Genomic DNA, 21,805 nt, shown 5'->3' with positions numbered 1-21,805 from the left:
CAAACATTAAAAAGTTTCGGAGAAATCGATAAGAAATGAACCGCCATGGAATTTTATTGTCCACCACCTTTTGACATATCGCTTCAAGGGAATAAGCAGGATGGGTCGTGTGCTACAAAAGAAGAAGAACCGGTCCTCGACGCCGAAACAGAAGCCCAAGAGGACCGGTCAGCTGAAGAGCGGCAAGAAGAAGATCAACGTTCTGGGAAATGCCATCATCGCTGAAAATTGGTAAGAACTATCAATTCTTGGAATCGATCAAAGATCTGCCACTGACATTCGTTCGCTGCAATAGGGATCGCAAATTGACTCTGACACAAAACTACCGCCGCTTGGGACTCGTTCACAAACTTAATGCTCCAGCTGGGGGTAGCGAAAAACGGCCAACCAGAGATGGCGGCATCGAAGAGGTACCCGAGGATTCCCTGCACATCAAGGGCAGCGCCAAAGCTTCCGCAAAGCAGGCGGCCATGGGGGAAACCAAGGTGGAACGCGATCCGGAAACCGGCAAAATCATCCGAGTGATTCGCGACGAAGAGGAGATTGAAGTTGGCGGCCGCAAAATCAAACGTTCGAATCCGCTCAACGACCCACTGAACGACTTGTCTGAGGATGAGGAAGCCGGAACCCGGTCACAAAGAGCCAATGCCAAGAGCACGATTGTTCAACAGCTGGAGCGTCAGGCAGCCCAAGAAGGGCAGACAGTCAAGGCGAAGAAGCCCCGGCACCAGAGCCAGCGGGAGGAGGAATGGATTATGAGGTTGATCGAGCGTCATGGAGACAACTACAGCGCCATGGCTCGTGATAGGAAGTTGAATCCCATGCAACAGAGCGAGGGTGATCTGAAACGGAGGATTCGCAAGTGGAAGGCGAGCCACTCCTGAAAGTCTGTCTTGATGCATTCCAGGCGCATACGGCGTTTTTGATGGGTAGTTGATATCAAAAGTTGTTGTCTAGGCTTCGATTGTCAGTTTATACTTGCCTTGCAGGGCTGTACTGTCTCACAGGTCGGCAACTGTTACATATAGACCTATATCACATTCATGTCCTTGCAGATACCATATTCAATATAAGAGTCAGAGTTCGATACAGAAGGCTTCCACAATGAATCGACCATCTCTTACAACCACTTCGTCATTCGTATGTACTTGAAGCTCGTCTGAACACAGGAGACTCTGGTAAGGCACACCTCACGAGGCGAATTGTTGCTGACATTGTTGTTGAAGGTATGCATATCGACTGCAGAGTCACAGTTAGGATCCGGTGTCCAGTCTGCTTTCGTACCCTCAGGCAGCGTCTCGATGCCTTGTTCTCCAGGTATCTACCGTCCAGGTCTACCGGTCCTTACCCGATTTGGCAACCAACCTGCAACAGATAGGTCCTCTAGCAACAGCACCACACAATGAACCGGGCCAGGTGGTGCAGGGGTCAGCGCCAGTCAGTCTTAGCACTGACTCACGGGGCTTCTGTAGCCACCAACGTCCCCCGTTCGAATACGGTTCTGGTGCCTGTGTAGACCTCCTTTTCTACTGCACAGTGTACCGGTACCGGGACGGATCTGGTCAATTGGCAGCCCTCATAGACGGATGTCTATGGCCGTTTCGTTTTGCTCTCTTGAAATATTCTTCTCTTGTTCTTTTTGTCATTCTCGTCCCCTTCGTGTCTGTTATACAGAGTCCCATGATTATCGAATGCATCCATTGTACCTCAGCACAACTTGCCCAGCCAGGTCTCGAGCCCCAGTCTGCCTGAATACTGATGTCCCTAAGTGGCTACTCTTGACTCCTCCCATTCTATCTCATGGTGTTCCTATCTAGTCAATCCCAAGTATAGAAACTCATGTTGTACCATGCATCATCTAGGCATTTTACTCAAGGTACTATAGCACCTAAGACCGTGAATCATGGATATGGAGTCAGCCTCCTAGAATCTGAAGTACATCGAAGATGAACTATGCTATGGGCTCATGGTGGAAAAGTACCGGAATCTTCCGTGCTTCATTCACTGCTAGAACACGACGCGTGCAGTATCAACAAACATCACCTCAGCAGCCTAGTACTAGTTCAATCTCTCTGTAAATCCAATAGTCAGGCCATCCTACCTCTTTCACTCACGCTTCGTCAAGACCATCCAGAGCGAGTCTACACTTTCATCCGACGACTCAATCTCAAGCATACCGATACCGAGCCCTGACACCCCATGAAGATGTATCTAGCCATGATCCTCCTCCTATGCGCCAGTCTCATGCTCCTTGAGCTGGCAAGCGCCCAAGTCGACTAGTAATCTCTCTCCCTCAACCCTTCCTACCAGTATGACGCCCACGAGAACGAAAGAAGCTGACAACCAGCAGCGATCCCAGCAGCAACACTCTCGTCTGCTCCAAACCTGGAGGAAGCTACTGCCCAGAAGGTTCGCTCAAAGGCTCAACGATCATATCCTGCGTATCTACAACCACGATTGAAGTCCGATCCTGCAATACCATGTACTCAAGCCCCCGACCACTACCGAAAGCAAAACAACTGACCAGATATCCAGGCTCTCGAGATTCCTCCCACCACTCTACACCGGCGCGGCAGTTTGTACGTCTCCCAAAGCCCATGCTTACTCCTTTGGCAGTATCTAACGGTGGATACTCAGGTTGGGAATCGTCCAAGCACGCAGGAGACGCGGTCTGCGCTTTCAACGGCACGGGATACTCGGTCGACGGCGAGATCTCTCATATCCCCGAGACAACTCTCTGCGGCACCTGGGACTCACCCCTCTTCGCTCTCGGTAGAAGCTGCGACGAAGCAGGCAGTTTGCCGCGCATGCAGAGTGGTATCGACGCGGTACACGCGTCTGAGGCTCCCCACGTGAAGAGAGGTGTCAGTACCCTCGTCCCATCTCAGGCGTCGCTTGGGGGAAGAGTCTGCTCCCTTCCGTATAACCCATGGAATCTGGGCGACTGTGTCGACGGGGCGGCGGTGACAGGGGTGCCGGTGCTACAGGTCGTTATTTCTGATGGTGCGGAGCGTCAGCGTGTCTCTTCTGGATATGGGGTGACGAGTGCTTCTGCGAGTAGGACCAGCTCCATTACTGTGGTGCCTTCGGCTGTGTCTGGTGCGAGTCCTGCGCCGAGTGGTTGGCCTGTGAGCTCGAGGGGTGCCACTGCGACGGGTGCTGTTAATGTCGGGTTGGGGAGAAGTATGGTGTGCGATGGAGCGTGTTGGAGTATGCTGCTGCTTGTTCTCCTGCGGGTTGTGGCTCATGTTTTGTTGATGCTTGGGGTCTAGTGGTTCGGGTTTTTTTCTAATGGCGTTTTCAATCTATGTGTCATGGTGATTTTGCCTGTGGTTTTGCACAATTGCTGTGATGATTCATTTCGGGGATTTGGATATGTACGGTGTACGATTCTTTTATGTTGATTCGAAATGTTACATCATGGGGCAGCCTGAGAATGAGTTGTTGTCGTACTTCTAGTAGACGTTTTTCTAATCCTTCCCAGTCTACGATGAGATCTGAGATATACCTTGATCATTGACATAGCCATGCTTTGACACCCGCCCCTGGTCTAGGACGACATAGTAATTCGCGTCCTTGATCGCTTCCAGCCGATGCGCAATGGTGATAACCGTCGACTCCCGTAGTTCCTCCCTTATGACCTGCTGAATCTCAAGGGAGCTTTCATGGTCGATGGACGCTGTGGCTTCGTCGAGAATGACGATTGGGCTGTGACGCAAGACGGCCCGCGTGAGACCGATCAGCTGCCGCTCACCCTGACTGAGGTTGCGACCACCGGCTTCGACGTGCGTCTGCAAATTCCAGCCATGCCGACTACAGATACGCTTCAGCACATCTGCACACTCCTCGTCCGAATATTCACCGGTGGGATCGAGATTCAACCGGATGCTACCGGGGAAGAGAACAGGATCTTGAGCAACGAATGTGACGCGGGTGCGGAGCGCTTGGGTATTGACTTGCGCGATATCGATGCCGTCGACGACGATTCGGCCCGATTCGGGGCGAATGACGCTGAGTAGTGAGACGGCTAGCGTGGACTTGCCGCTTCCTGTTCTGCCTATGATGGCGGTCGTGGATCCTCCGGGGATTCGAAGAGAAATGTTGCGGAGTGAAGGCTCCAGGTGCGGTGCGTATCGAATTGTCACGTCTTCGAATGTGAGGTCCTGCCCGAACCGCGGCCAGGATGCCGGGGGATCAATGGTTCCTGGATTCTCCTGCTCGATGTGAAGCAGCTCATCGATCCGTTCAACCGAGACAAAGTCCATTTGTAGCTGGCCATATTGTTTGCACAAAGCATGAGTGGATACGACAAAGTTGTTGGCGGCTATCAGGACAAAGGCCGCAAGACCTGGAGTGACATTGGTGTATAATGCCAGAACCGTGAGGCAAAATGTGGACGCAGCTGATAGGGTTTCAAATCGATACATTAGCCAACTTTGAAGCGACCAGTAGAAATGATCCATGCCCTGGAATTTGTCTACGACCGCAATGACTCTGTTTTGGAAGCGTTCTTCTGCGTGGAAGGCGCGAACAGTCGTCAGACCATGCAGGAGCTCGCCGAAATTCGAGATCAAAGGACTAAGAGACACCATCTCAAGACGTCGCAGGCTCTGTGACGCTGGCAGAAATTGAAGAAATGTGAAAATGAACGCCGCAGTGAGAGCGAATGAGACTCCAAGAAATGTTGGTGTCACCGATGCTATGACCACAATTGAGGAAATCCAGGTGATGGCTTGGAATGCAATAGCTTGGAATTGTTCGCTAATATTTCCGTCGACCACTCCAATATCCGACGTCAGTCGGTTCATCAAGCGGCCGATAGGAGTGACATCGAAGAAGCGGAAAGTTGCATGGCTCACTCGAACCATGACCTCATGAAAGAGCTTCTTGCCTGCGCAGTAGACAATGACCAGCATCAAGAGTTGCGCAAACAGAAGCATGGCCGATTGAAACGTTGTGATCACGAAGAAGACCAGAAGCCAAGGACGCACGTCTTCGAATGGTGCTGGCAGGTTTTCCAGTGGATCGGTTGGGTTCCAACGGAACACCTGGGACCATCCATACGGTACAATCCATTCTCCTGCGGAATATCTGCCTTCGGGGGTAGAATGGCTGAACGCCTGGAGAGTTTGGTTGTAGGCTTCACCCCACTCCTTTAGGAACCACGATTGTCCTACCGACGTCAATCGATAAATGGCCAAGATGAATACTAGTGAAATCCACCATCTGTATCTTCCAGCCCTGATGTAGTTCCAATAGACTCGGGCTTGTACACCCCATTCCGAACGGTGCTCTTCCTCGATAAACTGTGTCGGAGCCGAAGCCGCAGCCTCTCGAAGCGCGCCTTGAATCTCACTTTGGGCCAGGGCCGTCTTTGCCGAACGTGATTGAACATGTTCATCAGCGGCTGAATCCATAGACAAAGCCTGTTTACCGTGAATTGTAGCTCGACCATCTTCAATATGGACTATTTGATCGGCAATATGACTGACCAGCGCGGTACGATGTGTAACGAGAACGACGACGCGATTTTGCATCGGAGGACCCATAAAGCACTTTCGAACCACGATCTCAGCAGTGTTGTGATCAAGAGCAGAGAGTGGATCGTCAAGCAACAAAATCCTAGCGGTACTATAAAGTGCTCGCGCCAGCGCAACGCGGGCCTTCTGGCCGCCCGAAAGGCCAATGCCATTCTCGCCCACAAAAGAGAGGTCTCCATGCTCGAAATTCTCGAGATCAGGAAGCAAGGCACATGCATCCAGAACTTTCTGATATCTTTGCTCATCATATGGCGAGGAGAAAAGGATGTTGTCTCGTATACTCATGCTCTGGAGCCATGGTGTTTGAGCACAATAGCCCACCATCTCATTGGGGATTTTAGAAGAGCCGCCAATCTTGTCCAGCTCGCCGAGAAGCGCTTGCAGTAGGGCCGTTTTTCCGGCCCCTACCTTACCAGAAACAACTGTCAGACCCTCGGTCATCCTCAAATTGATATCTGAGAGCACCGGGACGGCTCGACCAGGCCATGCATAAGAGCAATGCTGTAGGTGAATCGAAGCAGAGTCGGCGGGGTCGGTAGCAGATGTTTCCTTGTCCGGCTCGGCCATGAAATCCTCTATTCTTTCGACTGCAATAGATGCATTGATCAGTACTGTTATGAGACCAGGGATATCTCTAAGGCGGGTCTCTAGCATGGTAAATAGCTGCAAGGCAGGGAAGATAATATCGATGCGGAGAGGATGACCAGCCAGAAGAGTGTAGGCATACAGAGCCACCACAGGAAACACGCCGCTAGCAAAAGTGTTCACGAAGCGAATAAGGATGCTCCATAGGCTGGTGGTGATACGAAGGTTCAGCTCCAACTGCCTAGCATCCATAACCTGCCGGTACCAGTGGTCCTGCCAGCCATACCAGCGCAAGTGACGAAGTGCTTCGACAAATTGAGAAGTTATCTGAAGTCTGGCATCTGTTGCGAGTCTCCGCACTCTCTCCCAACGAAGAAGCGTACGAGTAATGACGGCGTTCAAGGCCTGAGCGACCAGGATTGCCAAAATTCCTAGGAAGCATGATGGCCCAAAAAGCTTCCAAACAAGCACGGTTGCAATGATAAGTCCTAGAGGTTTGTCAATCAAGGAGTCGACTTCCCAAAACCGCTGGGCGACTTCGTAGACATCACCACGTAGCAGGTTGAAAATCTTGCCCATCGAGGCAGCCGATTTAGCCGCCTTTTTCGTGGTTTGCTGGCGCCCAGAGAATATGCCGCAAAGTCTCCTTCGCTTGGGGTTGGGTATCTCCACTTCATTTTCGGCATCTTCTTCGTCAGGCTCTTCGTTTGCGACCCCTTCATCCTTTTGTTCTAACTGAGGCTCAAAAATGTTCTTCCTGGAGAGTGCCTTCTCATAGACCATCATGATCATCTCCCCTCTGCTCCTTTCGTAGCATCGTCTACCGTACCAAAGGTTGAGAACTTGCGATTGCGCCGCAACCACACGAAGGACGAGAGTGACCAGCGCATACGTCATGGCAGGACGTTTCCCTGAGCTCATGTCCTGCATGGCTTGAAGGAGTTGCTGCAACAAGATTGGGGTCGCGAAGTCTGAGGATCAAATCAGCGAATATTTCCATGGGATGCACAGGAACTCCAGACCGCATATCATCTGCACAATTGCAATGGTGGAAACAATCGCAATATCAATTCCGTTTGCACGAAGCAGACGACCAATCACTGAGCCTTTAAGTCGACGAAACTTCTCATGTAACCTGCGATGTTGAAATTCGAAGCCAAGGAACCAGACGTCATTCTCGTCCAATCGTCGTTTCCTTCCAATAGAGATGAGCGGTGCCATCCATGACACACTGAGGAATTGCCACAATCTCAGATTGTCTTCTGGGCTGCGAAAGTCGCTGGATGAGGGTTGTCCAACAGCAGCAATAGCATAGCAGGGAAATGAAGGCTCGCGAAGAGGCATGAGCAATATAGTTACACATCCAGCCAAAGCGGCACCGGCCGCAACATAATACGCAGGCAGCCTTTTCACTGCGTACGTGTCATGATTCATGATAAATGACAATTCCACAGCAAGCTCTGTGATGAAATAAGCAAGCATCCAAGCTGGACATGTCCTTGGACGAGCTATACAAATAAAGATAGCTGCCACTGCCTGAGGAAAGAATCAGCTCAAGTTCCCTAATGACGCGGGCTATCTTACCCATGACATAAGGAGAGCTATAGTAGCCACTTCAAAGCCATTTGTAATTTCTTTCACGACCTCAGCAGCGAGCCCTACGATGGTGATGAGGAAAAGGCTGATCACCCATCCCACCCTTTGCTTGATTTGCTCCGCTGGTAACTCTGACCATTCCTGGGAACGTTCTGAGATGAAGGGTTTCGTCCATTCCGGACGCCAGCGGTGCAGAAAATGGCTGAGCAAGTAAATTACAACAGCCACTATGATGACAATGGTCGGTATCGTGGAGAAATAATGCATGGCACATCTCGACAGTCGAGCATCGACCGAGTCCTAGCATCATCCAAGTCAGAGCGGGATGAACAATATAGAATGAGTGTTGTGAGTGCAATACCCATATCGGATGGCATGAATGAAGCACGCCATAATTTTGAACGAGCGACATCAATGGCTTCGATCCCTGAGTACTGAGATGTATACTTTAAATACTTCAATAAGCTTTCGTCTTAATGTTGTCCAGAGCGCCTCTGCTTCCCCCGTAGCTTGCTCTAGACGAAGGCGGAAGGATACCTATGCAATAAGCCTAGATGCCTAAGGCACCAGATAAATGATACAATCTTTGGGTAAGAAATTGGGAGGCAGAAAACAGAGGGACTTCAGGCATAATTTCCCCACATTTCACGCCTTACTGTTTCTTGATCCAAAAATACATGAAACATGGTTTTATGTTGCCAACAATATTTTCAATGAATAGATATCGCTAGAAGAAGATTTGAGAGAGTGCAAAAATAGAGGATTTGCCATGCCTCAGGTACCTAGAATTGTTGAAAGGCTTAATTTGTTCATCTTCGAAATTCTAGAATGGTAAAATACCGCAGAGTATTGGGAATAAATGTATTTTTTAAAGGATCAGGCATAGTGTGCGATCAACATGACGAAGTCAAACGAAGATCAAAATGGATATATCGTCAGAGGTTCGGAATGGATCATTGCAGAGGTGACATATTATCTATCTTTTGACGAATCACAGAACTCCTGACCATTCGAGCCATTTTTTGTATCAAGCCACTTGGTTTAAACAACATTTCTCCCATTCAATCAAGGTCATACATTATTAGTCCAGTGTACTCATCACAAGCATCAGGGTTTTCCTTGGTTCGAAGGTTTATCTTTGTCAATCTCGGAGGACACGCTGACTCTCTGCACGACCCGAACCCATCGTCTTCTCCGCCATTCGCCCATTCCATTGAATCCTGAATTTCCTTGCTCCTCCCAATCGCGAGAGATCGACTTCTGCTTACCTTTCTGCATCTTCTTCTTCTCTTGAGTTGAGGCGGGCTTCGAGGCTGAGCCATAATCTTGATACCCTAGTGCAGTCGCCACGGCGTCCTCGTCTCTGGACGGAGATTGAGAAGGTAGATCCCAAACCCAGCCTCCAATCTCTTCACTGGCCATGCTTCCTTCTGGGCCAGCTCCGGGTATCTCAAAGCCTACTCCGGTGATCATGCGCTCAACAACCCATTCGCGGCAGTCAAGGTCCAACTTCCACTTCTTTGTCTTCCAGGCCCAGCCAGGTGGAGGCTGAACGTCTTCGAAGAAACGACATCCTCTCGGGCGGTCTCCTGCGATTCGGGACGGTGACAAGGGGTCGTATGGCACCGGACTGAAAATGAAATGATCCCACTCTGATTCGGAATAAGGAGCTAGGGAGCGATTTTGGATCTCGAAAATCTCTACCTCACGCTCTTCGGGATATGAATCCAGAGAAATATCAGCTAATGAATCAAGCAACGCTACGGCGGCGGATGGGTTTGACGGCAACGCCAACCCATACATGTCTGGAGTGTTCTTTTTTCCCGCTCGGTCAGCCTGCGGTTCGGCTTTCACATCGCCGCTACTGTCTCCTAGGAGGTTCTGCAAGAATTCTTGTAGGCCGGGGTGGCTGGATAGGACGGCCGCATTGCCACCGAGTAGTAGAATAAACCGCCACGGCAAGAGATGTGCTGTCAGAAACAGTAGTACAGCAGTGATTGTTAGCATGAGAAAAACAGTGGATGAGAGCTTTTCATTCGAGAAGTTGGTCATGGGTGCAAATAGAGAGATAGTCGCATCGTGCACATCAGAGAAGTCGGCCATGACGTTCTGAAGATCGCGCATGTTTCTGAAAAAATCCTTCGATGTCTCAGACGCTGGCTTGATAGTCTTTGCAGGCGCAAGTGCAGGACCCTGGTATGAGTAATATGGTGTGGTGCTGGAAGTAGACATTGAAGGAGGAGGTGGATGGCGTGCCGCGAAGGCCGGGACCATGATGAAGAGTAGAATGACAGTGATGGGGAGTACCACCAGGAGATTAGGATCCAGGCATATGAACGAATAGACAAAAAGGAAAGAAAATGTATGGGAGGATTTTCTCCAGCTTAGCAGGCGTTCAATTCGGTTCTGGAAATGGAAAACGACCCCGATCCTATGAAGGCCGTTAGCAACATGCAAGTTCAATCTTTCTTGATAAATATCTTATCTGACATACCTGGCGTTGAAGCGACGAAAATTATTAGCCATCAAAGGAAGGCTAAAGGCAGGCCGCTTGACATCTGCAATCGTACGCTTGTCGCCTCCCGACACTGATTCATTGTCTACATCTTCTGCGGGGATGACTTGCTCCAGAAGCCTTGCATTAACATTGTTAGTCTATTCAGCGCCTCAGAAGACTCATATTTCATATCAGCGATGAACGGGTACCAACTTGGAGAATAACTTGTCTTGCAAAGACTCTGACCTGCCATGCCGATGTGACTTGGTGTCATGTCTCTTGACCGAGATGACGGGAATGGGCTCATCGCGGTTGGCAATAACTTCTGCAGTACAACCGTCATCCATCATGCCCTAAGCTGGAATCTGCGTCAAGGGATAGATGTGTAGCATGAAGGTGCATTTCTTGTGGCGGATGGCGAGGTCGACTGAAGTGCTCGGTCTCTCCGCACAGAAGCACATGCGTTCTGATATGGATGAGCCGAAGCTGGGTCAGATCCAGATTTGGGTAATGAACATGTAATTTGCGTACAGTTTGATCAGCCGTAAGGAGCAGAGAATTACAAAATCCACACATCATGCACTAATCTCAGAAGAGCACTGTTTGCCCTATTTGCAACTGTTGTGACCCAATTAGGCCTCTCTGGAGCTGCGAAAAAGGAGCCAGGGGGCACGCACTACTAAGAAACTTGCGATAGTTAGTGTCTGGTAGGTCCTCCATTGTACTAGCAGAGGTCAACAACAGCTTGTTGTTTATGGAGTACCCATAATTATATTTTGTCATTTCCTCGACTTTTCTCCTCTGCTTCATTTTCCTAGCTGGCACTGGGTGGTCTTGCTGGCTTCTGCTCACGACATTCATCTGTATATTTTCCTTTCATCAGATTTGGGTGCCTTCCTCGTTGCCCTAACAATAATTCCCCTTTTCTTCTTTCCGTTTGCTTGGGCTCTCTCTAGTGGTCCCATCATTATATACGCCCGTAACTTTCTTAACGCCAAGTCCAACCGAACGGCGAAGAGTACCCCCTCTGCGGACCAACAATCCTGTGTCGACACTTCGAAAAGAACCTGAATCGATACCAACACGCTGTCAATCCTTCTATCTGGCCGCGTACTTCGGTTTGAGTTTTCGTGGTCGACTTCTGGCAAAAGAGACTGGCTCTTTTCGTTCCCCGCAATGGACCCGTAGCGACCGTTGACGGGTTGCGCGACGGTGTTGTCATTGCCTCCTTTGTTTTGAAGGCTGGGAAATCAGTGACGCTTGTGTGCCATTGGCAGAGGAAGAAGTCACTGGGCTCCTCGTTCACATCGAATTTCTCAACAAATCGCCCTGAACGTGCCCCTATCGCTACTGGGAATACTGGAATCGAAGCCTTAGGATGCCAGAAAAGCTGCCGTCGCAGCAGACTCCTGGGAGGGGGCAGCTGCGTAAAGGACAAACGGGCTCGACCAGTCCACCTCGGAATGAAGATTCGGGATCTGGAGGTAAAATATCCATGCGATGGTTTTGTCCTTTGTTGAATCGCAAGTGGCCGTGGCTAACGCATACGGGTTTAAACAGCAGAGGGTTTCGCACGAAGACGCTTGCATAAACATGCATCGACACCTTTCCTTTCGGATACTCCCCCTTCCTCAAAAACAGCAGCTGGGTCTCGCATAAGCGTTATGAGCAAGAGAAGACTGTCGATTCTAGATCAGAAAGTGCCACAGGGCCCGCGGCCGCAAGAACCCTCGCGCAGAAGGTATGAGCTCAGAATCTCCAATTTGCCTCCGTGCTTCCCTTTAGTGCGACTGGGAAGAATGGACTATATCTCCTGCCATATTCAGTGATGGCCATTAGATTCTAACTTTCTGCTTTGTAGTAATGCGCCCGGCTCCTTCTTTCACTCAGGAAACTCCTCAATTGACTCCACGAATGAATCAACACGGAGTACCAACTCTCGCGTCAGTCTTCGATCCACCAGCATGGGGAATCTGGCGAAGTCGGACTACAACCATCCGCCTCCTGATCAGATGGAGTTCCTTGCGCCCGTCAACTTTGATGATTTCCACAACAGCATCATGGCAGAGCCGAGTCTAAACCACTTTCCTATGCCGGGCACTGGGGGATCGAACCCTGGAAGCCAACTCCCAGGTCCATTTTCGCGGAATCCATGGGCGGATAACAGCGAATCCAGCTTCGCCAGTCGGTCAAGAAGTAATTCCGTGCGAAGAAAGAGTGAGGTTTCACGTTTATCGAACCAGAATTCCTCGGCAGAATCGGTATCTTCGCGTCTTCCGGCTTCCAACACCGCTGCGCGGAGTCGCCGCCAGAGTCTTGTCCAAAATTCAACTGCGAACGCTCCTGCTCCGCGCGCTCCTCGTAAATCCATAGGCCCTGGCTTCGTTTCAGCTGCTACATCTGCAAGACGTCAGAGCATATCTGCTCGGAAGGCTAGTGTGGATACGGCTCCAGCCGATCATGCGAGTCTCCGCCCACATGCTCAGAATCTCGATTCCAACGGTCTTGACAAGACGAGGCTCCCTTCCAATGTTCGGAGCATGAAAGCCAAGTCGCTCCAGCCACCCTCCCGAGAACCTCGTGACCATCTGCTGACCGCATCTGGATTGACCGATCACTCCCGGTCATGTTCTACTAACGCCGTTCGGACGCCGATTAAGAATCCTGGCGGGAGTGCAATTACGCCCTCTTCATCTGCGAAAAGAGTATCAGTTATGCCCCCGCACGCCACAGGCCTCGGGGCTCGAACGATAAGCCCCACTGATGCACGGCGTATGAAGCGAATCTCTACAGTGCCGCAAGCGCCTCCATTGCCATATACTCCTTCAACCAAACCAGACTCGCTGCCTGTCCGTCCACGGTCCTGCGCCCAGTCTCCGTCCAGCCTGCCGCGAAAGAGCGTGACACCATCCTCGACGAGAACAACGCCCGACCCGAGTCGAAAATCCTATAGCTCTGGCTTGTCTTTATCGTCGAACACGAGCTATAGCTCTACGAGGAATTCTGGCAGCTCCTTGCAGACAAGACTGGCCCAGAATCAATCGTCTTCCCGGTTACCTACCCCCAAACCACGTGTGGAACACACGGTGGGAAACAACGAAGAAGTCCCTCCGGTTCCCGCGATTCCCAAGGCTTATGAGTCTCCCAAGGGCGATGTCGACTTGCAGACCTACTTTGCTCCGCGGAAGTCTAGTCTTCCGCTGGATATCGGCCTTCTCAGGTCTAACCTTGGCCAAGACCCAGAGATCAAACCAGCGGCAAGTGGTCATGACAAAAATACCTCGGACCATCATGATGAGCGAGCAATGAAAACGCCTGATGCCAAGACTCCGGTTAGCAATGTTGGGAAGAAGAATCTGCAGCCCTTGAAATTGCCCCCGTTGAACCTGTTGCCTCTCAGCACGCCCATGGCCACTAAGATCGAAGCTTTAAAAGACCGCGAAGACGATGTGCAGTCTTACACTCCTTCAGGCCAGGTCATTTCCAAGACTCCAAGCACGCCGATGACAGCCTCCAAGGCAAATTTCCTCTTTCGCGATGATGACGATGCAATGGAATTCGCCCATGCTCGAAGCAGCACTTCTCATTTCGTGCTGAGCACCTCATCAATTGCTCCTCTGAGGACAGCAAGTAGCTCCAGTGCATTGGCGTCTTTTGACAATAATACTACCGGTGGTGCGCGAACAATTTCCCCGTACGTCTCCTACACGTTGCCAAAGAGTAGCAGCGACTTTAGCAACCTACAACAAAAGGCCAACACGAGTGGGGATTATTCCCCACGGATCTCTCAATCATACAAAGTGACTGGGCCTCGGCCTCAAACTCAATCTTCCGCATTCTCTTCGAATGCGGAAACAATCAGTCAATTGTCTACTCCTTCAGACCCTGACAACAACAGCGTTTCTGGCTCTTCCCTGTTCAATAAAATCACTCTGACCAGAAAGCGCAGCAACTCCAAACAACATCAGACAGGTGCTGATCTGGATCCGGCGAAGCAAATGCCGCCGCCTAGACTCCCAGCGTCTGCCACCTGGAATAACTTGTCCACAGTCAAAGGTTCGAGTCCCACGCTCAAGCCCGGGTACGTTCAGACCAGACGTCAATCGTCTGTTTCTGGCGCGATCACGTCAACAATGCGGAACCCCAGTGTGAGCAGTGAACAGAGTCTCGCTTTGGAGCCAAGTCTCTCGAATGATTCCGGCGAAAGCGATGCAGCACCACTCCGATCCGGATCGTCAATTCTTTCGCCTGTACACAAGATAATCAATTCGGCGAAGTCCAGCACGGCGGCCAACCCTCGCCAGCATGATTCTAGCCTTGACTCGGACGTTCTGGTAGCCGACGAGGAGATGCGTAGACTCGCAAGCAAGCGCAAGGACTTTGAGACTGCCGCCAGAAACCTGGACGAATTACGCCGCAAGGCAGGCCCGAAAGAGCGAGTGAGCCCATCGCAGGCACTAAAAATGGCCAGTCTCAATATCTTCGAACGTGGAGAGATCATTGACTTCAAGGATATTTACTTCTGCGGAACGCAAAATGCGAAGAAACATGTTGGCGATCTGAACGCGCAAGCTGCGAACTTCGGCTATGACGATGATCGTGGTGACTACAATATCGTGATTGGAGATCATCTTGCGTATCGGTATGAAGTACTTGATGTTCTGGGCAAAGGAAGCTTTGGTCAGGTTGTCAGATGCATCGACCATAAGACGGGAGCTCTGGTTGCTGTGAAGATCATTCGCAACAAGAAACGGTTCCACCAGCAAGCCCTGATCGAGGTGAACCTCCTCCAGAAACTCAAGGAGTGGGATCCGCATCGCCGTCACAGTGTGGTCAATTTCACACAGAGCTTCTACTTCAGGGGCCATCTCTGTATCTCCACGGAACTGCTTGGAATGAACCTTTATGAATTTATCAAGGCTCACGACTTTAAAGGATTCTCCCTCAAACTAATTCGCCGCTTCACGAAGCAGATTCTGAGCACTCTGACACTCCTGCACACCAAGAAGGTTATCCATTGTGATCTCAAGCCTGAGAATATCCTTCTCGTTCATCCCATGAGCTCCGAGATCCGGGTCATCGATTTTGGATCAAGTTGTTTTGAAAATGAGAAAGTGTATACCTATATCCAAAGTCGTTTTTACCGCTCGCCAGAGGTCATTCTTGGCATGTCTTATGGCATGCCGATTGATATGTGGAGTCTGGGGTGTATTTTGGCAGAGCTCTACAGCGGCTATCCCATCTTCCCGGGAGAAAACGAACAGGAGCAGCTTGCTTGTATAATGGAGGTGTTTGGTCCTCCCGAGAAACATTTGATCGAGAAGAGCACTCGGAAGAAGTTATTCTTCGATTCTTTGGGCAAACCTAGACTCACCGTCTCTTCGAAGGGCAGAAGGCGACGACCCAGTTCAAAGGATCTCAAACAGGTCTTGAAGTGTGACGACGACGCCTTTCTCGACTTTATCTCCCGCTGTCTTCGATGGGACCCCGCTCGTCGCCTCAGCCCTCATGATGCGCTCAGACACGAGTTCATCACCGGAATCAAACTGGCAACACGCTCTCGAACCTATGGTGTGGCGAACTTATCGAACAAGCGTGCTACCACTCTGTCAAATCCCACAGCACGGCCGCTGCCGGAGCCACCTGGAACTAGTCTCAAAAACGGTACATTTATCCGCAGTCGGGACATCTCGGGCAGCTCTCCTGTCAAGCCGGCAACGTTTGGTAAACGGCACTCAACCGTGAGCGGCCTGCAACCGTCTACTCCTGCCAAGCGAGGTACAACTACCACTTCTACTCCTGGTTCGGCATTACCCCGTGTTGCAGCCAGGAGCATCAGTGGAAAGCCTGATCTCGCGACTGCGGCGGCGGCGACGAGTCTGGTAAGTAACTTGACTCGATAAAGATTCAATCACGAGGCCATTTAGCTGACGAGTTGATAGAGAAGTAAATGATGCGCCCCATTCCACCTATCCACTTTTCTCCCTCTTTCTTCTCCCATGCCTGTAATATTAATTCTGTCTCATTATCTTCAAGTTGCATACAACGGGTCGAGAACGTCAGCGGTTCTGCGCACGCATCATGATTGAATTGAAGTGAAACAAATTTGGAGCGGCGGACAAGGCAGCAAGAGTTTATTTTATACCCCCTTATTCCAACATTCATGTGGTTTGCCATGATGCCTTTACTCTTTTCCCCCTTTCCCCCACCCTTCCATTTTGTTTCCTGCTTGTCACCAGTCTCCATTTATTTATGATACAATCATGACCTTTCCTCCGGAACTCTGACCAAACCATATGCATATCCCTTTGTCTGTCATAATTGCCTGCTTGTGTCTTTGCATCACCTCATTCTCATGTACCCTTGAGGCTATTTGCATCGCTACGGATCTTCATTGTTATGCATAAAGCGTCTGTACATTCATACGCCTTCTCATGTCCATTCTTCTCATCAGTACCCATGTATCTCTTCAATTCTCGCCTCGGACAGTTGTGACTTAATCTGTGGAGTATTTGCTGGTGTCATGGGGACTATTGTTGACTTTGCTCTGCTGAGCTTGTGGCTACTGGTGGTATTAGGCAGCTTTGAGGGGTGTGCTCGTCTAGTATAGAGATCATGAAGTTGCTATGAAATAGAGAATAATTTATGAACTTCTGTTGATGCTTGCAAGACGTGGTTGAAAAGCAACCGATCAAGCCTCGTTGATAGCATCGTTGATAAGGCAATCTGATAACGCGCGTCGGAGTGCGGAGTTTATCTACTTCTTTTGGAATACTTGGCCTGTACGCATCTTCCCCCTCGTCGTCTGTTTCAACTAATTTCTTCCGCTATCTCAGAGCTGTGCTCATTTGACTTACGCTCCTTTTATCTGCTGCTTGTACACCTGGTCTTTCATTTTACTCTCGTTCATGTCTTGATTTGTCCAATTCAGGCTGCGACTCGTGATGAACGGCTTCGCATCGCACCGTCTTGACGAGGATGCATTTGGGGAGAAGTCAAACCTCAAAGGCGGCTTGAAGACTTTCGATGCTTTTCGTAAGTTCTCATCATGAATCTGAGCTCGCTCGACCGTGCGCTTTCGCAAACCTTGTTCGGAAGCGGCCTGGCCCAGTCCAGGTTATTGTGTAGATGCTGACCGATTGTCGTGTTGACTCTAGCGAAAACAAAACCTTCTTATACAGCGCCTTCTCGTCGCGGAGGACAATGGACGGTCCTGATCTTGCTCGTTTGCACCTTCTTCTCGATATCCGAGTTCCGCACGTGGCTTAAAGGCACAGAGAAGCACCATTTCAGCGTTGAAAAAGGAATCTCCCATGACCTGCAACTGAACCTGGACATTGTCGTCAACATGCCCTGTGACACGCTGGATGTGAATATCCAGGATGCTTCGGGCGACCGCATTCTCGCCGGCGAGCTGTTGAAACGTGAGCGCACGAGCTGGAAGCTGTGGATGGACAAGCGCAATTACGAGACCTACGGCGGTGCGCACGAGTACCAGACTCTAAGCCAGGAGCACGCCGATCGTCTGTCGGAGCAGGAGGCCGACGCGCATGTGCACCATGTTCTCGGTGAGGTGCGGAGGAATCCCCGGAAGAAGTTCGCCAAGGGTCCGAAGCTGCGGAGGGGTGATCCTGTTGACTCGTGTCGGATTTATGGTAGTCTGGAGGGGAACAAGGTCCAGGGTGATTTCCATATTACGGCGAGGGGACATGGGTACCATAACAATGCACCTCATCTGGAGCACAAGAGTACGTTTCTCCTTCCTTCCTTCATGTTTACCCAAATTCAATTGACGCGCGTAGCCTTCAACTTCTCCCACATGATCACCGAGCTCTCCTTCGGCCCTCACTATCCCACTATCCTCAATCCCCTCGACAAGACCATCGCTACAACTGAAGACCACTACTACAAGTACCAGTACTTCCTCTCCATCGTGCCAACCATCTACTCCAGAGGCAACCTCGCACTAGACACCTACACCAGTGCTCCGCCCACAAACCGCCACAGCAAAAACCTCATCTTCACCAACCAGTACGCGGCGACCAGCCAGTTTAGCGCGATTCCCGAAAACCCTTACTTCGTCCCGGGCATCTTCTTCAAGTACAACATCGAGCCCATCCTGCTTATGATTAGCGAGGAACGCACCAGTTTCTTGTCCTTGCTCGTGCGGCTAGTGAATACCGTCTCCGGAGTTATCGTGACGGGTGGCTGGTTGTATCAGATGTCCGGGTGGGTTGGCGAGCTGCTCGGGAGGAGGAGAAGGGGGAAGTCTGAGGGTGTTCTTACTGGGCGCCACGAGGCGGACGATTGAATCCAGTCGATATTGCCTCGGGCTTGTTCTATATATGTGCATGTGTTCAGTTGATGCTTTGTGTCTTTCCTGTCGTTTTGGGACATTTCGGTGCTGGTGTTCATATATTGCATCGTTGCATAGTCATGGGATATCCAATTTCTCTTAGCACAAAACGAGTATATTTCTTCCATTCCAAGGCGAAGAGGCTCATGATCGAGTTCATAATATCCTTAGCATAGTCATTATTGTAGTTTAGAGTGTCACTGTGCCAGTCATAGCACAGGGCTGAAATTGCTCGATGTGGGTCAACCGAGAGAGGAAGGTTGTTAAGAAGGTGCTGGAGATTATAATGCATGTACGACATAATATCTAGATCTCGAATATCTCGCCCATTCCCACACCGGCTCCCTCCGCGCCAGCCCGACTATCCACCAAATCCAGCCGCCAGCCCTTCCAGTCCTTGAGCTTCCCCTTGATCTCGCGGACCCACTCCACACGCTTCCGCGCCTCTTCTTCGGCCTGCGCTCGCGCAAACTCCGTCTCGTCGAACTCATCGTCGAAGTTCTCCTCGGACAGGAGTTCGAGACTACCACGAGCAGCGGGCGGATGCTGCTGGTGTGACGACGCCCGACTGCGGTTCCCGTAACCGCCGGTGAAGGCAGCGAGGCCGCTGGAGAGGACGGTGGAGAAGGACGAATGCTGCTGGGCCATGCTGCGGCGTCGCGCGTGGTCTACGGACGAGCCGCCGACGAGGTCGACGTCGTCGAAGGCGTTGGCGGCCGGGTTGTTGGTGTAGGACGAGTCTGGCGCCGTATAGCCCCCTTGGTCCGCGGTGGCGAGTTCGTCACGCCGTTCCTTCCAGACTCCACGGCGCAGATCAAAGACCTCTCCTTCGAGCTCGCGGATTCGACGTTCCAGGCGCGACCGTTCCTCGTCCTCCAGCTCGTCGAGGGCGTCGTCGTCTGTGCCGCCGGATTCGCGCTTCCTGAGCCGCTCGAGGTCTTCTTTCAGTCGTAGGTTCTCGTTTTCAACGTTTGCGAGTCGCTTCCGTAGAGCTGCTGCTTCTTTCTCGGTCTTTTCGCTCTCGCGGAGACGGGCCTGGTGGCGGGTTTCGGACTCTTTGTGTAGATTGCCCATTGCTTGGAGTTTCTTGTCTAGCGTGTCAATCTTCTTCTCTGCTTCGGACTTTTCTTGTTTCAGTTCCTCAATCTCCCGCTGCAGGTTCTTGATTAGTGTCTCGGTAGAAGTTTTGTCTACTCCTTCCTTAACTGCCTTTTCGGAGGCTCGCGTCAGGGCATTTTTTGTATCTGTAAGCTCTCGTTGAGCCTTCTCGAGAGCGGATTCACTCTGGGAGAGTCTCTCTTCCAAAGCCGCTATCTGAGCCTCGTGAGCACTGCTGGATGTGGACTGTTCCGAGAGCTGTGCACGAAGATTGGAAATCTCAAGTTCCATGGCCTCGATGGTAGCTGACTTGGATTCAAGTTGTTGTACGAGGTCGGCAGGAGGCGACTCTGAAGGACCTGGCACGGAGATGCTGGCATTGTTGCGGTGCGACCGATTTTGAAGATGCGAGTTCTGCCTCTGTAGAGAGGCGATCTCTGCCTTCTGCTGACTATGTCAGTAACCTTCTTATCAATGCTTGCTTGGATATAGACAAAAAAACAGACCAGTTCGTCTGTCTCCGCCGCTTTCTGTTCGGCTTTCTCCAACTTATCTTTCAACTCCGCCGCATCAACGCTCGCTTCCCGAAGATCCTCGAGCTGCTCTTCCGTCTTCCGCCAGCGACTCGTTGACTCTTCCAGCTGCTTCTCTAGTCGCTTGTTCTCCTTCTCCAGCTCCTCTATCCGCATCGACTGTTTCCGATAGACCTCGTGCACGGAGTCACCATTCCCGGTCAAAGGAGGCAAAGATGGCGACTTTAAGGCATTCGATGGAGACGTCGAAGAACTTCCTTGAGAGACTGAGCCTTTTCGGAACGATGACGAGCGCATCTTGGACTGGATTGAGAGAGATGGTTGTCGAGTATGACCCGCGCGCGGGGTATCTATCTTGACGCCTTGAGTCTGGGGCTCGGCATCCGGCCCTGGAGAAAGGGACGTAGGCGCCTCGGGCATGGGTTCCACTGGCGACTCTGGGCGCTTTTCGGGCTCAGCTGTAGGTTCAACTTCAGGCTCGGGTTTTAATTCAGTGTCGGGCTCCGCTTGCTGTTCCTCCTCTTTTTGCGCTTCCTTCTCTGTCGATTCAGGCTCATCTTGCTTCACTTCTGCGGGGGCTTCTTCGGTAGGCGTGGCGGCCTCTTTCGGTGTGTCCGCTTCCTTTGGAGCTTCTGGGGTGGCGGCCTTCTTGCTGGCCTTTTTCTTCTGCTTCTGGAGCTGCGCTACCTGTTCGACAGAGTATCAGCCGTCAACCATCTTCCTCAAGGGTTGTCACTGCATAGGTCGGATGCGTGTAGGATTTCCAGGCTTACTCTTTTCTTCGCAGCGGCCAGCTTCTCGGCCTTGATGCGCTCCTCCTCGTCCGCCATCGTGAGTAACCGTCTGGAGGTATTCACAGTGATGATTGTTGTAGGGGAGGAATTGGAGGAGACCTTATCTAGTTGTGTACGGAACGGACAGCTTTCCCCGATCCACAAGACGTGCACGGACCATAGCCATTTAGTACTACTCGTCTACTCCGTACTCCAAACGTACATACACCTACTAGGGTTTCTTGCCCATTATGAATCACGATTAGGACATGCTATATGTACGTGTAGATAGCTCCTAAGTCAATATGAATTCCGAAGTCGTCGCTTGTTGGATGTATATCTTTATTCAATAAGTAAGGGACTCAGATCATTCATGCCCAAAGATATTATATCTGTTCCGCCCAGAAGAGATCTGGTGGTACATTGAAGATATCATTATAGATGGGATGGTTTCTCATCATCGTCCACATAGAAAAGAACAGGGTCCTGACTTGGAAGAGAAGAAAAAGATTCATTGATACCTCTCTACGGAGTACAATAGGAAGCGATGCTAACATCACATGATCTTCTCACCATCTCTACCTTATGACGTAGTTATTATTGACTTACAGCCATCTACGGTTCAGTACACCATGAAAGGAAAATCTCTTCTTCATTTTGAAACATCTAAAATTGCAAGGGGGAAAAGACATATTGGTCATTACAAAAGTGTATCACCTCCTGAAAGCCAATCTTCACAGACCCCAGTGCGGGGAAGATCAGCCTCAAAGTTATCAGTGACAAGCCCTCGAGCTACACGCATGGGATCGGCATAGCAGGTCAAGCAT

The 21,805-nt window shown here is 50.8% G+C and overlaps 6 protein-coding genes across 6 annotated transcripts; 4 read left to right on the top strand and 2 right to left on the bottom strand.

Moving 5' to 3' along the window:
- Positions 1–100: 100 nt before the first annotated feature.
- NOP16 (nucleolar protein 16) lies at positions 101–884 on the top strand (the record flags this gene model as incomplete). Its single annotated transcript, XM_026761791.1, has 2 exons — positions 101–231; positions 296–884. The coding sequence occupies 2 exons, from the start codon at positions 101–103 to the stop codon at positions 882–884; spliced, it is 720 nt and encodes a 239-aa protein (XP_026616245.1).
- Positions 885–2,311: 1,427 nt separating this feature from the next.
- Positions 2,312–3,272, top strand: CDV56_108092 (uncharacterized protein; the record flags this gene model as incomplete). Its single annotated transcript, XM_026761711.1, has 3 exons — positions 2,312–2,409; positions 2,464–2,579; positions 2,638–3,272. 3 exons carry the CDS (start codon positions 2,312–2,314, stop codon positions 3,270–3,272), a joined length of 849 nt encoding a protein of 282 aa, XP_026616244.1.
- A 213-nt stretch (positions 3,273–3,485) lies between these two features.
- CDV56_107855 (putative ABC bile acid transporter) lies at positions 3,486–10,568 on the bottom strand (the record flags this gene model as incomplete). The annotated part of the gene is made up of 5 exons (XM_026761474.1): positions 3,486–7,096; positions 7,148–7,537; positions 8,990–10,152; positions 10,216–10,376; positions 10,428–10,568. The coding sequence occupies 5 exons, from the start codon at positions 10,566–10,568 to the stop codon at positions 3,486–3,488; spliced, it is 5,466 nt and encodes a 1,821-aa protein (XP_026616243.1).
- Positions 10,569–11,882: 1,314 nt separating this feature from the next.
- On the top strand, positions 11,883–16,121 carry CDV56_107640 (putative protein kinase; the record flags this gene model as incomplete). Its single annotated transcript, XM_026761259.1, has 2 exons — positions 11,883–11,959; positions 12,080–16,121. 2 exons carry the CDS (start codon positions 11,883–11,885, stop codon positions 16,119–16,121), a joined length of 4,119 nt encoding a protein of 1,372 aa, XP_026616242.1.
- Positions 16,122–17,162: 1,041 nt separating this feature from the next.
- Positions 17,163–18,529, top strand: CDV56_107549 (endoplasmic reticulum-Golgi intermediate compartment family protein; the record flags this gene model as incomplete). The annotated part of the gene is made up of 3 exons (XM_026761168.1): positions 17,163–17,253; positions 17,400–17,966; positions 18,021–18,529. 3 exons carry the CDS (start codon positions 17,163–17,165, stop codon positions 18,527–18,529), a joined length of 1,167 nt encoding a protein of 388 aa, XP_026616241.1.
- Positions 18,530–18,880: 351 nt separating this feature from the next.
- On the bottom strand, positions 18,881–21,035 carry CDV56_107431 (uncharacterized protein; the record flags this gene model as incomplete). Its single annotated transcript, XM_026761050.1, has 3 exons — positions 18,881–20,119; positions 20,179–20,892; positions 20,979–21,035. The coding sequence occupies 3 exons, from the start codon at positions 21,033–21,035 to the stop codon at positions 18,881–18,883; spliced, it is 2,010 nt and encodes a 669-aa protein (XP_026616240.1).
- Between the last annotated feature and the right edge of the window lie 770 nt (positions 21,036–21,805).

The sequence above is a fragment of the Aspergillus thermomutatus genome (assembly GCF_002237265.1).
Source record: "Aspergillus thermomutatus strain HMR AF 39 chromosome Unknown NODE_46, whole genome shotgun sequence".
Lineage (NCBI taxonomy): Eukaryota > Fungi > Ascomycota > Eurotiomycetes > Eurotiales > Aspergillaceae > Aspergillus > Aspergillus thermomutatus.
This window is presented reverse-complemented; position numbering and strand designations above follow the sequence as displayed.